This window comes from Embiotoca jacksoni, unplaced genomic scaffold, assembly GCF_022577435.1.
Source record: "Embiotoca jacksoni isolate LCO1_2020_lvr unplaced genomic scaffold, fEmbJac1.0.p SCAF_13, whole genome shotgun sequence".
In the NCBI taxonomy this organism is placed as follows: Eukaryota; Metazoa; Chordata; class Actinopteri; family Embiotocidae; genus Embiotoca; species Embiotoca jacksoni.
This window is the reverse complement of record NW_027185263.1, coordinates 1,908,859-1,924,091: the sequence shown is the minus strand read 5'-3', so window position 1 is coordinate 1,924,091 and position 15,233 is coordinate 1,908,859. Positions and strand designations below refer to the sequence as shown.

Here is a 15,233-nt window from a genome sequence, read left to right as displayed (position 1 = left end):
GTTTTAGCACCGCCCCTCTCTGTCCTAAGCTCCTCCCCCCAGACTAACTGTTCGTTTTATGAGCCTAATGACTTTGCAGTCAGGGTGTGGAAGTCATAGGTTTCAGTCTTAAATAAGTGTTTGCAGGAAAGATACTTTCCATCTGTTTTGCTGAATGTCGTTAAAGACTGAGAGTTAGAAATAGTTTGAGAAAATAATTTTTTGTCACGCAACACAGCTTTCAGTCACCTTTCACTGATGTGACAGCTGTGTTGGTGGTGGAGAAGCAAAAGCACGACAGCAAAAATAAATATTTCTGTTTTATTATCTTTAAGAAAAACAAAAATATGGTCATAACGTAAAAAACAAACAGCAAAACTATTTAAATATAGATTTATTTATTTTTTTAAAGGAACTGACATTTTGTGAACTGTTTATTTTTCTTTGAGAGTTATATGAGAAGAACAATTCCCCTTTCTCATCTCTCTGTAAGAAATGAAAGCATAGAGGTTTATATTCATGGGATCGGTAAAAGGTGATTTATAACAATCAATCAGTTAGAAACTGTGGGCTGTAACGTCCTGATATAAACCAAAAGGAAGGGATTTGTAAAATATAACTTGTAAGAAATTTATTCAGCAGTTAGACAAAATTCACAAAATTCCCTTAATACGTTTCTTTACAGGTAACTAAATCTCTATCTTGTCATATTAAATTGGCATTTTTGTTGTGACTTTTGTTGTGAGTTTCATAAAATCTGACAAAAATACACCACAATTTTTTACAAATTCTGCTCCGGTCAAATGCATGATTTTGATGCTATTCCTTCAATTGAGGTGACGAATGCGGCAAACTCCCATGATGTCAGGGTTGGCCACGTCAAAGTGGACTTTCACCCACATGAGGCCTGCACGGTTTTGTGGTCATTTGCTGTAGAACTGTCAACACGGGCAGCGCTCGGTTACTACACCGAAACAAACACCACGCAGGCAAATTACTGCTAATACCCTGAGCTGTGTGATCGGCCCATATGGTGTTGATGGGAGCCAGAGGGACTGGGAGCAAGTGTGTGTGTGTGTGTGTGTGTGTGTGTGTGTGTGTGTGTGTGTGTGTGTGCGTGCACATGCTGGGGGAGGGGCCTATCTGTGTGTATCTGCAAGAAGGAAGAGGAGTGAACATGATTCGGGATTATATAATCTCATATATGACCATCGGCTTGTTTGACTCACACGAAACTGCATATTTTTTAAAAATATTTTCTGAGAGTTTATGAGTGAGTGTGACACTTTCTAGTATTATAATAGTGTATACATTTTAGTATTGTCATTAATTATGGTGATTTGACAGCGAAGCCACCAAAAATGTTGAACTCATGGTGGCAGTGCAGGAAATCTCAGGAGATGTCTGGGTTTCTACCTCTGTGGACCCTGAATATCTCTTTATAAACAATATATACAGTTATATTAACAAGTCTAAGCACCAAATAAACAACATATTTTTGTAAAAACAAACCAGTGAGTCATCATATCTATTTTTTGTTTATTTGTTCCCTAATAAACTGATAAACATCACTCCCCACAACCCTCATCAGGCTAACATGGCATTGATCCCACTGACCAGTGTTGTGGCAGAAGCAGTTAGTGTTACAGCGGCGGCAACACTCGGCCCCGCTCCGATGACTTTATCTTTCCCCCTCACAAATTGGCCTCGTAACCGACAGATCATCTGTCCGAGCTCCGAGAAACCAGATCGCACGCACATTCATGTTCCCGAGAGGCGTTTACGAGAGATTTCTGAGATATATTTAGGTGTTAACCACTTCCTGTTTAGGTTCCTTTTTGCCTGCATCTTTCTGAAAATTATTCTTCAAATTTAGAAGAATATGCATCCCAGATAATTTGAGGGTTTTTAAGTTTTGTTTTATAGGGTGAAGAAGCTGACAAGGAGAATATTTTTCCAAGAAACACTTCCCACTTCTGGGAATCCTGGGGACTTAAAAATTAGTCCATGTGGTGGTAAATAAAAGCTTTTAACCTTTACCAGAAATATCAGAATCACATGAATACACACGAGAGCAGCATCAGCGTGCACAGCTCCCTCTAGTGGTGGAGAACCTCTGTTTCAGTTTTATGTGGGTCAGGGGTGTTTCTGACATAAACAAAATCTGACCACAATTTGCTCATTTTGGCTGAAAGTTCACAGCAGGCAGAGTGCACTCACTGACCTCTGACTGAACTTAACTGCAGAGGAGTTGGATGTTTGAATTACTGGTAATTAGGAAAGGAAATAACAAATTCGTAACTTTTAATTACCAATAATGCACAAATAACTTATTGCGGCCAATATTGAAGTTTATGGTTTTTTATATTACCAGCTGATATTTTTATTATTTATTTATTCCCTTTATGAAGCTGTGATTTCTTTACATTATCTAATGTATTATGTAATATTTGCTACCTTCTAACTTCTACCAGTAGTACACAATCAATATTATTCAACAGATCAGATGGCCATGTGTGCTGTTAAACGATGTCACTCATTGTATTGAGCCCACAAAAAAACTTATAACCCAACTCTCATCCTCAGCTCCAAGGAGCTTTTCAGCCTATTTTAGCGTATTGTTTTGGTTTTCTGGCCTAAAAACATTTGCTCCAAACAGCCGAAAAAGTTGGTAAAAAGTTGGAGAACATATGAAGCATTTTAAGTCCTAAAAAGTTATATAGTTGGGGGACAGCAAAACAGAGGAAAAAGTAGAGTACCTACCAGATTTAGATTCCTCATGAGGACAGAAATTAAACGTAAAATTCGTACTAAAGCTCCATTAGGTAACTCACAAAGTTGTTGCAGTCCAGAAAGTCTTAGAAATATGTGTGTTGGATCATAAGCTGACTGTTAAAGGCCAAAAAAAAAAATCCCACACATGATCTTTTGTACTCTTTTTAGTGATTTTATAAAGAGAGTACAAGTGATCAAAAAAATGCTAATCGGTTTATAAAGTTGTTTACCAACCACTTTATAAAATGCTAATATGTTCAATGTTGTTTTTATCTTATTCTGCTGGATTATTACTGCGGTTGCCTGAGTAATAATAGTAAAAAAATAAAATAAAACACACAATGCAGCGTAAGTTCGTGATGGATTTTGATAATTTATAGACTCTGAACTAATATCGATATAAAGTCAGCATTATTTCTGGAAGAAGTATCGATGCATTCTCACACAGCTGCTTTGGTACGACTCGGCACGACTTTACCAAAGTACAGTTACATTCGCTGCGCTGTCCATAAATACTGTACAAAAATAAAATGTACTTTGACATAAAACATCACTCTCTACGGGGAAAACCATAAAGCTTTGTCAAATTACATATACAGTGTGCACTTTTAGGTACTGACATCGTATTAAATAGAATAAATTATAGATTTCAGTCTCTGTCATGCCTTCACGGGTACTAATCCATATCCATATACTCAAGTGATTAGAAAGGGTGTAAATTCAGGTCCAAGAACAGCTGCAAAATGTCCGCAAAATAAACTAAAAAACACCATTTTCTGAGTCCGCAGCTGCATGCAGCGAGCTGTATATTGCAAGTTTGGACCCACAGCTGTGCCTGGAGCTCAATTTCTGCACTTTTTCCAACACTTTTTCTCCCAGTGTTGTTTGATATCCTGAAGTGAAGCGTCCACCTTTTTATCTCACTGAGCTTGTAGGTTCAAAGGGTGCTTTTCACATTCACAGTTTGTCATGGCAGGACTCTCTCCACCAGGCGGCGCTGTCTCCCAGCAGGCGGCGTCTGGACTCCCATTTTTGAGGCCCCAGTTTTAGTGAAGCCTTTCCACGGCGTCTACAGCCGACACGTCTGATATTTGCCGTGCGAGGAGGCGGCCAGCTCGTAGAAGAGGACGTAGGCGTTGCTGCTGCGGACCTGGCTGGAGGACATCGGGCTCACCCTGCGTAGAAAACACACGGCAATGAGCACTATTAAGCACACATGAACATGTCCACACATGCCTCCACCCAATCTGCCCCATAACTTTTAAAGACACACTTTTATACAGCTTCGACAACAGATACATACAGTATCAATAAAAAAAGCACAGCTCTCTGATAAGATGATATGTGAGGTAACAGCTGATACCTGGAGTCGTTGTAGCTGTACCACTCCCCCAGCGCCGGGTTCCTGCAGTACGCCGTGTAATGGCCTCCCAAAGTGTTTCCGGAGTGGTTGGATACGGCGTACAGGTTATACACGGGACGCTCTGCAGGGAGAGAGAGACACAACACGACGGGTTAACCTCCTGCTCATCGAATCCAACTGACCTTCCAGAGGACATCGGTTGTCCTCCTCCTCCTCCTCCTCCTCCTCCTCCTCCCCCGCTCTGGTGACAGCGCGTCTCAAACACGTACCGCCGCTCTCCGAGGCGAACTCCCGCAGGTCCAGATCTTTGAGAGGGAAGTTGACGTACGTGGAGAGTTTGCTGGCTCGGATGTTTGAGTCTGAGAAGCGTTTCAGGTCTGAGAGGGAACGCCGAGTCAAGGAACACAAACTGGCTCGAAATAACATTACTCCTGAGTATAAGAATATGAAATACAAGTATATCAAATTATACTTTACATGTAAACTAGTTTATATTCAATTTAACGCTCTGAGGCCTAAAATGATCTTCGTCATGACTACTTATTTTCTTTCTTATATTATTTTGATTGTTTTTTGGTCAACGAAAGGCAGCGGAACGAGCAATAAAGGTAACACAGGTTGCTCTTCACTGAGCAACTTACACCAAAATCATCTGTGTTTTTATGCTTATAGGCTGGTTGGACAACAGCTACGTTCAAATGCATCTGCCTGCTGTAAGCATTAAAAAAATTTAAAAAAAGGATGCAAAGATGTGAGGAAAGGATACGAAGCACGAGAATCTGAGGGAACTTCTGGATGCTGAATCTCTTGGTGCATTTTCTTCTGGCTTTGCATCTATTGCACGTCTGAGAAAAGAGACAGACACAGTGTAGGCAGTGAGATGCTGCTCCTATATAATATATATATATATATATATATATATGACATCATCTTTTCAGAGAGAAGGTGAAACGTGGTGTTATCTAAGTGAAGATCCTTACAGGTCTCTCTTCTCCATCCAACACGTCCTCTTTCGTAAAAAGTCTCAGGCAGTCTTTGAGAGTCACTTCGCCTGAAATCTTCTGTGGAAGCAGAGAGTCAGACCAGTTAGACATCAGCAAAATACATCACCTTTATGAGCCTCTATTAAGTGGGCAAAATAGGATCCTTGAATTTCTTTTAGACACAAAATTACAGGTGGAAATCAGAAATCAAAAAAACTTGCGAGTGTGTGTGTGTGTGTGTGTGCGTGCGTGCGTGCGTGCGTGCGTGTGCGCGTGTGTGTGTGTGTGTGTGTGTGTGTGTGTGCGTGTGTGTGTGCGTGTGTGTGTGTGTGTTCCGACCTGTGCAATAGGTATCGAGAGGTCCCAAAATGGATCAAACACGGTGGAGCGGAAGCCACAAGCGCTGCAAGTCAGAGAGCTTTTTAGCTGCCCCACGAATAGATCTAAAGGCGGGATGGAAAAATGACATTAAACATGCATCCAAATTTAAGGGTGGATTAAAGTAATTATGCAGCTACGTCTTAAAAAAAAAAAAAAAAGAAGTAAAAAAAAGAAAAAGAAATCACTCACCCACTACTTTGCTGTCCTCCCTTTCCAAGTACATATTCCACATCCGCTTGCCTTTCTCTTCATCCCTGTTAAATAAAAAACAGCTGACGTCAAACTAATGTAGGATTTCAGTCCCAAACTTGCATAAAAATCAAAGTTAAAGAATTCCAGGTGTTGATAAAAGAAAAATATTTTTTTTTGTTGAAGAAAATCTGTTGTTATTTAATATATTTGGAGTATTAATTCTTTTGCAAAGGCCACATAACTACAAAATCCTGCAGAGTTATTACACTTAATTACTTCCTCTTTTCTTGACCATCGCAGCCCAATCAGACATGCAGCGGTGACACGGCTCGGACATGAGTGACTTATGACTTACGAGAGGTGGTCAAAGTCCTGGATGGAGACCTTCGGGTAAACTGTCACCCTGTTCACCTCATTATGGAGACCATCCAATAAGAAGCGCAGGAATTCCTGGGCATCCTGCTGACTGCAGAAGAAAGAAACTCTTACTTTACAACTACTTTTACTCTTTATTTTGAACTACATTAAGTGGATTTAAAAGAAAAGGCAGAAAGAGGAAGACTTACTTGCAGCCGACGAATTTTGGTGCGAATCTTTGGATCTGGCTCCTGAAATTAGAGGGACTGATGGCCTCGTTGTTCACCGACGTCCACAGACTCTGAGTCAGCTTTGCAAACTCTGAGACAGAAAGTGAAATAGAAAATGAGACCACAATCAAGAAAATAACATTTTCTTGTGCTACTTTTTTTTATTTATTTATTTGACCTTTATTTAACCAGGTAATATCAATTGAGAACCAATTCTCATTTACAATGATGACCTGTCCTGAGGTGCATGTTTTTGGATGATGGGAGGAAGCCGGAGAACCCGGAGAGAACCCACGCAAGCACAGGGAGAACATGCAAACTCCTCACAGAAAGGCCCAGGACCGGATTCGAACCCAGAACCTTTTTGCTGTGAGGCGACAGTGCTAACCACTACACCACCGTGCCACCCAGGGAGTTCCTTCAACTTTAACCGTTTGATAAAATGATGACGCAGCTTCTTTATCTTGTTAAGCGTAATCAGTTGACTGGCGCCAATAATACAATTATTTACAGGAAAAAAAGTTCAGTAAATCGTGCTGTGGTCCAAACCATCCTAAACTCATAGATTTTTACTAATCTATACCAAATAAATAACAAGTGGACAAAAACCCAAAAGAAACTGATTATTTTTAGGCATTCATGACCTTTATTATTTATGATGTGTGGCAACATAATCTCAATTTAATGTCCATTTACTTTTAACTGCATTTCATGGCCTTCATCAGAAAATCGAACTGGCTCAGGTGCTGTGTGATGCTCTAAAACAACAACACATGAACGAGCTTCATGCACTGATGAAGATGTGGATGACAGCACCAGATAAATTAGTGAGTAGTCCTCGAGTTGAGATTATTTAGTGTCAGAAATTAAGTCTAAAAAAACTAAACCAAAACCACAATTCATGCAAGGACATAAAACACAACCTATAAAAAGCCATGTTTCATGTGATCTGATTGCAGTTGAAGGGTTACGCTGCTGATATAAGTTCACCACTGACGGAGCACTAAAACAGGTCCATAAATGTTCGTCATCATGTGGTCCAGTGGCTCATCCTACCGTCCATGAGAGCAACGTTGGTCCTGCAGTTGTTGTTGAGGTCTGTGCGATGGACGTTTCTCAGGCAGTAATCTCTCAGCTCGGACGTGTTGCTCAGACATTGAAGGATGGAGTTCATGAAACACTAGAACAACAAGAACAGAAGAATTACTTAAATGAGGACTAATTCTGTGGTTTCAGTTGGCAGGTATGATGTGTACAAAGTGAAAATTACCGTGTTGCCCAGGTTCCTCAAACCCACCAGGCCCAGAGGACTCTTGTTCTGTTCAAAGAAAACAGAAGTCATTTGTTGGGGGATGATAAGTTCAACAGGTGCCACACTAAAGTTTGACAAAGCAGAAGAAACATTTGAACATGTGAACTCATAGTGATGTCGACCCTTGACCTTTAACCACCAAAATTACATCAGTTCATCGTTGGTAGGGAAGTGAAGGTTTTTGCCAAGTTTAAAGAAATTCCTTTAAAGCATTCTTAAGATGTTATGTTCATGAGAACGGGACAGGCGGACAAGAGGGACATGAGGTCACAGTGACCTTGAACTTTGCCCCCCAAAATCGAATCAGTTCATCCTTGGCATCAAGTGAATGGTTTTGCCAAGTTTAAAGAAATTCTCTCGAGGAATTATTGAGATATCGCGTTCACAAGAATGGGACAACCTTGAAAAACTTTGAATAGACACTCTACGGTTACCACGGCCAAATTTCCAAAGAATTAATAGAGGATGTTGGTCTCCTGAACTATCCTCACGTGTCAGACGAATACTGTATAACGTTTTCTTGCTGACGAGACACGTGCTGCCAAGATATCATTGGTTCTTTCCCTGCTGTACATGTCAACACATCGGCTTGCACACGGCATCAGTGCGAGGAAACTGCGTGACTGACAGTCACCCCGTTACATTCCTAAAGAGTGAATAAGCCTGGAAGGACTGAATGGCATCGATTCAATGCATCCCATACGATGCTCAGATTTTGGCAGCCATGAGTTGTGCATATCAGCTACCGTTCCCAGTGCTGTGATGATGAGATGCCACAGTGTGTCCTGACTTCTCCGCAATGATGAGCCCACCGGCCACCTCTCACACCACCGTGACATCACAGGAACATGTGATACGTACCGAAGGGGAAAAAAACAAACTACCGTCCGAGCCACGGATCAGCTGTTTTAGTTTTGGACGTATCTGGTTCCACCGGCAGTGAAGTGTTAATCATCCGTAGGCTGAGATTGACACGGGGGTCAAAAACCATGACGGAGACTGCTGATGTATCCCAGACCACGAAATGTGGAATTTCATGGTTGTCCTTGCATCAGCAATCTTCTTCATGTGAGGGTGGAAACGCTTGGAGACAACACTCAGACCACGAGGCCCCAAACTGCCAAAATATGCCTTTTTTTTTTTTTACGGATATCAGTCATATCTCAGTCACAGCAAACTAATTCTGTAAAACATTTTGAAATGTGAACCACGTTACCATGAAATATTGCCAATTAGTTCCTCTTATAATCCAAATATTAGTATGTGGTCCAGAACTGCCTGCAGGACTGTTTTAATTCAGGCAAAAAACTGGTTAATACATTACAGTTACGATCTTAAAGATCTCTTATGTTCTCTTTGGTGACACCTGTGGTGAAAAGCTGTAATTGCAGCCGTGATTTAGCATTTTACTTCCCAGTTAAAAGTTTCAGACTCATTAAAATAAGAGTGAGGGTCTCAGGTTGGGTTCAGGTAACAAGTACAACCTGGATTTAAGCTTTAGGCTCTTGCATAACCAAATAACAATTAAAAAATATGAATAAAATGTAATAAAAATAGTCTTTCTTTACAGTTTCTATTGCTATAATATCATTAAATATCCTCCTGGCTTGAACCCAGACATCTGCCATCAAGACATGCCACTGTGCACTTACACTCAGCAGGACATCCGGCTCATGAATACTCTTCGTGTAGTGATGCAGAGTATTTTGACTATTAACAGGCTTGTGACCTGTAGCTCAATGTCCTCAATGAGACGATGACAAGCAGCAACGCAGCCTCGTCATGCATCAACGCCTCTGCTGAAGGCAGCAGCGATGCCCCGACGGAGGCACAAATTAAGAGACAGATATGTACGCAATCAAGCTGTAAACTGAGCTCCAATGTCAGCTGACGGTTTTACTCTTCAAGTCACGACTGCAAAGTCAAAGGATTTCACTTAATTCTGCAGCCTTTAATTCTCCTGTGGCACATTTGTTATCTCAGTGAATGGGTTTGATTTGTGCTACAGTGGTCAGACTCAAGTGGGTTCCACTGAATATAAGGTATCTTCAGTAAATATGAGCAGGCTAATACATGCTAATGTCCTTGTTAAGACTCAGTGGAGAGGTTTTATTAGTTGTCATAAATCTTTCCAACTCTTAAAATAGGCTTCTGACATTGTAAACTATTAACAGCCCTCCAGGCTCGAATCTTTGTTGTTGTTGTTGCTGCTTCTTCTCTTCAGCGTTTGAAGGTGACCATATGGTGCGAGTCCCAATCTGCTGCTCTGCTGCGGTGAGTACTGACCAGCAGGGCTCGGCACACTCAGCGGGCGCCGCTTTTCTCATTCAAAACGACGCGTCCAAAAAAACAACAAACAAAACAAAACAAAAAAACGGAGGAAGCGAAGCGTTCAGGTAATCTCTGTGCTCCATCGACAACTGCTCTCCGCCGATTGGCGTGGCTTCAGAGAGGAACAGAGAACGCAATGTCCTGAACCAGTTCTGCATGCCTGGTCAAGGCCATATAACATGTGATGAAGGAGGCAACACACACAAACACAAACACAAACACACAAACACAAACACAACACACACACACGATGCCAGCTATGCCACTCCCTTGGAAATAGGACAAGCATAAGTGTTTGCTGCATGACAACGGGGCTGGCAAAAGTCCAAAAGACCATCCTGAAAGTGGGCCAAGAAAAGAAAATCATAAAGATCCCCCCAAAAAAATTTATTGAGAAAAAACATTAATTAATTAACTTTCCGAATAATTGATTATTTTCATAGTTTAAAAAAGGCCCATTGATGCCCTTCTCTCACTGACTGAATGCCTTCACATGTTTGAGGACAGTTGACACATGTTGCGCCCTGACACATGTGATAAGAGTCGACAACCACGCTTACAGCTCGGCCTGGCTGGACTTCCTCTTTCAGCTCAATGCCAAATATTCACCATAATTTGGCAAACTCATTTTAGCCTCAGAGCATGCCAATATATTCACACAAAACCAAAGTGTAGGACGAATTAACATGGAACTGTAACAGTTAGTGAATTCACTGATTCGGTGAAGATTTCGTAAAAATATTTTTCGTAAACAAAATGCTAAACTCGGAGGATTTGCTGCTTTTCTTCGTGGTAGGCTGAATGTCTTTGAATGAATAGCTGTTTGACTTGATTGTTCGGCTTTGAGCTGTGCTGATAGCCATTTTTTAAAAACTGTTGTTTGTCATTTATTAATTGATCATTTTACCTGATGATGGCGCTAGATCAGGAAAACTCAACTTAGAGGATCCCCTCTACAGTCCTCCGGGCATCATAAGTGTATTTACCAAATTCGATGGTCACCACAAGTGGTGGAGACATTTCGGTCAATTTGTGTTTAAGCTGCTGAAACTTAAATTAAAGCAAAAGTTGCTGGTTCCATAAAAACACGAAGAAAAGTTAGTTAATTAGAAAATAGATGTCCAGCGTAAACACAGCAGTGCATGAGACCAATAACATATCCAACAATGTCAACAAGATCCACTCCAGTATGAACAAGGACAACGATTATAAGTGACCTTGGAGGCTCAAACCCACATGTACACAAATGTGTGTAGGTTGTGTTCACAAAATGTCCTGTGCAGAAGATAAGTAGACAATCTGGATACGTTCCTTATCAGCAGCTCTCCTTCCTGTTATATAACTAACTTCACACTCGAGTTCCTCCTCTGATGCAGGCAACAGCTCATTCTTTAACTGCAATGTGTTCCTGCCAGGGTTTTTTTTCTCTCTTTGTGTACGTTTCTCTCTCTCTGTGTGTGTGTGTGTGTGTGTGTGTGTGTGTGTGTGTGTGTGTGTGTGTGTGTGTGTGTGTGTTTACAGCCAGGTCTTAGTTGCTAATACGGGCCTAAAGGTCAGATTCGGTGCTTTCTTTGGCTTTCTATATGGTTTCCAAGTTTAACAAGATGAGTTGGGGGTGGGGAGGGAGGGAGGAAGGGGGGAGGGGCGGGCTGTAGCTCAGCTGGTAGAGTGGGTTGCACACTAATCGGTGGTTCGATCCCCAGCTCCTCCTGTCCACATGCCTAAGTGTCCTTGAGCAAGACACTGAACCCTAAAATTGCTCCCAATGGTGTACCATCGGTGTGTTGTAAGTCGCTTTGGACAAAAGCGTCAGCTAAATGAAATGTAATGTAATGAGTTGAATGCATTTAGAGATAAAGTGGATTTTAGAATTTCCTTATTTAAAGGATGCACTCGTTAGTTTCCTGCAAAATTCACCCGTTCATTCACAAATTCAATAGCTCGCATGTCTTTAAATGGTTCTTTTTGTAACACTAGCATTTGTTTTTACTGCATAATACATAATTGGTTCTAGTTTTACTTTTGATATCTGTGCAAACATTTCCCAAAGTTATTATTGATAGCTACTAAATTAAGGCCTGAAAAAAACATACACAAGCATTGAACAAACTTTCAATCCAAAAATACACTTTTACCTATATTTTCTGCACAAAAAAAGAGATTATTACATCTTTCAGTGAAATATATTAAAGTGCAATTGAAGCAAATTTCAAAGTTGTTATTCTGTAATTGTATTTAATGTTGTTTAAGTGTTGATATGAATCATCGATATCCCAAAACTAAATAATCTGATTTCAGGACTCTCCCCTCCCCCAGCCCCACCCCCTTGTCAGCGCTGAGGCCCCCCTGTAAATATATGTGGTGACGCCCCTGGTAAACTACAGTTTAACACACAAGTGTATAATAACTTTTTTTTTTTTTTTTTTTTAAGTCAGTGAGAATTAGGCAGCCTTGAAAAGATTAAAAAAAAATAATAATAAAAAAAAGGTTTTTCAGGATACAGAAGGAGGATGCTTTGAGAAAAGGTGAGACAGATGCAGAGGTGCAGCTGGACTCACCTTGGCCTGGTTGATGATGAGACCCATGAACGTGGACACCAGCATGGACCGGGACAGCGCCGGGCTCTTGCGCCGCAGGTCCGGCTTGTCTGCGGGGAGAACGGCCGGGAGCTCTTCCGGTACTGTCACCGTGTAGGAGTGTCGCAGAGACGGCATGTTGGCGCTGATGAGCGGTGTCCGACACCAGGGTGGCAGTGTCATCCGATGCAGCCGGACACAGGACCGAAAGGCTCTTTACTGAAGCTGAACTCAGTGATCAGGGGGAAATAAATGGATGATGTCTTCAGGCGCGTGTCGTCCTGCTGCAGGTAAGTTGGTCTTTTCCTGTCTTTTCCTGTCTCGCACCTGTACGCAACAGTCCTGTGTTGAGGAGTAACACACCGCTGGCGTGTGTTGGAGTTTTTACTGCGTGCTGTATAATCGTCTCCTCCCACTCCAAATGACTGATGGTGCCTTTAAGTGCTGTAGGAAACATCAGAACTGTGCTCCTGGTGCATTGGCAGGAAAAAAGAAGCTGGGAAAGAGCAGTAATTACAATAATAATAATAAAAAAAACCTGAACAAGTCCTGCATCTAACAGCACAGTATAACTAGTAACTACATTTAGGTAGGGCAAAAAAAAAAAAGCAGCAATGTTTTCCCACTTAATGGGAGTAAAAGCACCACAGAATAGTTACTGAAAATTAAGAAAATCTCTTTCTAGGATGATACAGTGACTTAATATGTGAAATCATTGGTATGCATTAATGGCTTTCATTTTTGTCAACATACTCAGGAGGGAGCAGCAAATTATAGTTTCAATTGTACCAAAGTACTTTTAATTACAATAATTCATTTTTATGTTAAAACTTCCACTTCCCTCCATTTCAGACAGAAATAATGTACTTTTTTTTCTACAACATTTGACATTTGTAGTTACTAGCTACGAGATTATTGATAAAAAAAAAAGTTATTAAAACAGTTGTCGAGATTTATGAGGGACAATCAAACCGATTTTTTTTTTGGGGCTATAATTAGATTTTGAAGGCAATACTTAAGCACTCTTACTTCAGTAAAAATTGGAGTGAATGACTTGTAGCTGAGTATTTCTAACAGTGGTTTCTCTTTATTTATCAATCATAGTTGTCAGGATAATAGCTTTTAAGTAATTTTACTCTGAAGGTTACAAAGATTGCGTCTCGTGTTGTTTCCGCAGAGGCATTAAAAGAAAATTGTGTGATCTTGAGTGCTCAGGAGGTTTTTTTTTTTTTTTTTTTTTTTACACAGACAGACACTTTAAGGAAATAGCTCTGTAGTTTCAAGCCAATAGCACAAGTGTAAGATTTGAGTTTATTCACTGCTGCAGTCAGCACATGATAATGATGAAAAAGCACTTTATGTGAGGGACCATGTACTGGAAGCGTCATCACAGATGTGTTTTGAGGAAATTTAAGGACATTCAGCAACAACAGCATTAAACGGGAGACGGAGGAAAAAGTATTTCTGCTCACGGTCTGACTCCGCTCAGCATTTAATTCACAATTCTTTCACAAAATGGTGTTAAAAAAACGCTACAGTTAGCTTTTTACATAGATGAAAAAAATATTGCTTGTTCTATTGGATTTTGGAGGATTGCAAATACATCATTTGTTGGCAGAAAATAACAGTCCTCATCAGCTTTATTCGCCCCAAAAAAACCTGCTCTTATAGCAGAGAGTCTTGCTGATCATGACCCTGATCTTTAGACTGTGGTTTCTGATTTAACACAGAAACAGCTCTGGCTGATAAGAGGCTCAATAACTTCCCTTTACATTTTTACAGGTGTTTCAACCTGCTATGCTTTCATCTTGTGGCCGTAACTCTGGGAGCATTAAAACTTTTGAGCAAAGTCTAGAATTTTCTGAGTCACATAACGACGTACTTAGTCGTAGAATTTGGTTTTATATCGTTCACCTGTATAAAGTTGAAGCTTGATCTTGATTGTAGCAAAGGAAGAAACCAATAATATATATATGATGTAACTTCTGGAGATCAGGAATATTTGCAGCAACGTTGATGGCAATCAGAACAGAAACTGACTTGTAACGTTTCAGACATGCGGTGCAACTACGTCAGTGAGGGAACACCTTAAACTACTCGTATCCAACAGCAGCACTGAGTAGAAGAAGGTCCCACATAATTAACAACCTCATAATTAACCACCCACATGCACAGAGGAGGAATGTGACCTGCTAACTTCGTCACCTTCCTGTCGCGGCGGATTCTCACAGCAGGTTCGACCATTTCTTTTTTTTTTTATTATGACTTTTTTTTTTTTTTTATTATTGGTCAGGTTGCAGGGTTATCACATCAAGGTGAACCCTTTGTGCGCTTAGGTGGCGTGAAGGAGGATAATCTCAAAAGTATTTAAAGTTTTGCAACACGTGGCTTAGTTTAAAAGACAAAACACGTTGTTTTTGTTCAACCTTTTGAGCCGTCTTCAGCAGCAGGGCTGAACATGGTCAATGAGTGGCAGGTTATTGGCTTGCAGGTCAACTACTGACCAGATTGCCATCGTGTTTGATAACCCTATGACCTTTCTTGTAGCGCTAACACTGACTAATGTTTAGCATTTATGGTATTTACCATGGTTAATATTTTAGGTTAGTCTGTGAGCGTACTAAAGTTTCAAAATTACAGCATAAAGTAGAGCTGAGGATCTTGGACGTGTTGTAGATGTTTGGTCCCAAAAACAACCAGCGGACAAACCGAGAGTTTGACCTGCTGGTAAATTATGGGATCGCCCGAGTTCTT

General features: G+C 40.7%; 1 protein-coding gene and 1 long non-coding RNA gene across 3 annotated transcripts in view; one reads left to right on the top strand and one right to left on the bottom strand.

Moving 5' to 3' along the window:
• Window positions 1-3,103: 3,103 nt before the first annotated feature.
• Window positions 3,104-12,855, bottom strand: LOC138196108 (ubiquitin carboxyl-terminal hydrolase 2-like). The gene is made up of 12 exons (XM_069145856.1): window positions 12,462-12,855; window positions 7,531-7,578; window positions 7,317-7,440; window positions 6,240-6,351; window positions 6,029-6,139; window positions 5,671-5,735; window positions 5,440-5,543; window positions 5,098-5,178; window positions 4,884-4,962; window positions 4,387-4,494; window positions 4,118-4,238; window positions 3,104-3,929 (listed from the first exon to the last, which is right to left on the bottom strand). The coding sequence occupies exons 1-12, from the start codon at window positions 12,660-12,662 to the stop codon at window positions 3,824-3,826; spliced, it is 1,260 nt and encodes a 419-aa protein (XP_069001957.1). The 5' UTR covers window positions 12,663-12,855; the 3' UTR covers window positions 3,104-3,823.
• Window positions 12,682-15,233, top strand: part of LOC138196110 (uncharacterized) — an 8,403-nt gene continuing 5,851 nt past the window's right edge. For both annotated transcript variants that reach the window (XR_011178110.1, XR_011178111.1), the window contains exon 1: window positions 12,682-12,769. This is a non-coding gene — a long non-coding RNA (uncharacterized lncRNA). The remainder of the gene's footprint in view (window positions 12,770-15,233) is intronic.

Excerpts from the sequence above, each read along its gene's own strand:
- LOC138196108 (XM_069145856.1), bottom strand. The coding sequence starts at position 12,662 with ATGACACTGCCACCCTGGTGTCGGACACCGCTCATCAGCGCCAACATG. Across the intron at positions 6,352-7,316 it reads CAACGTTGCTCTCATGGACG|AGTTTGCAAAGCTGACTCAG; the intron begins GTAGGATGAGCC and ends TTTCTGTCTCAG. Across the intron at positions 6,140-6,239 it reads CCAAAATTCGTCGGCTGCAA|TCAGCAGGATGCCCAGGAAT; the intron begins GTAAGTCTTCCT and ends TTTCTTCTGCAG.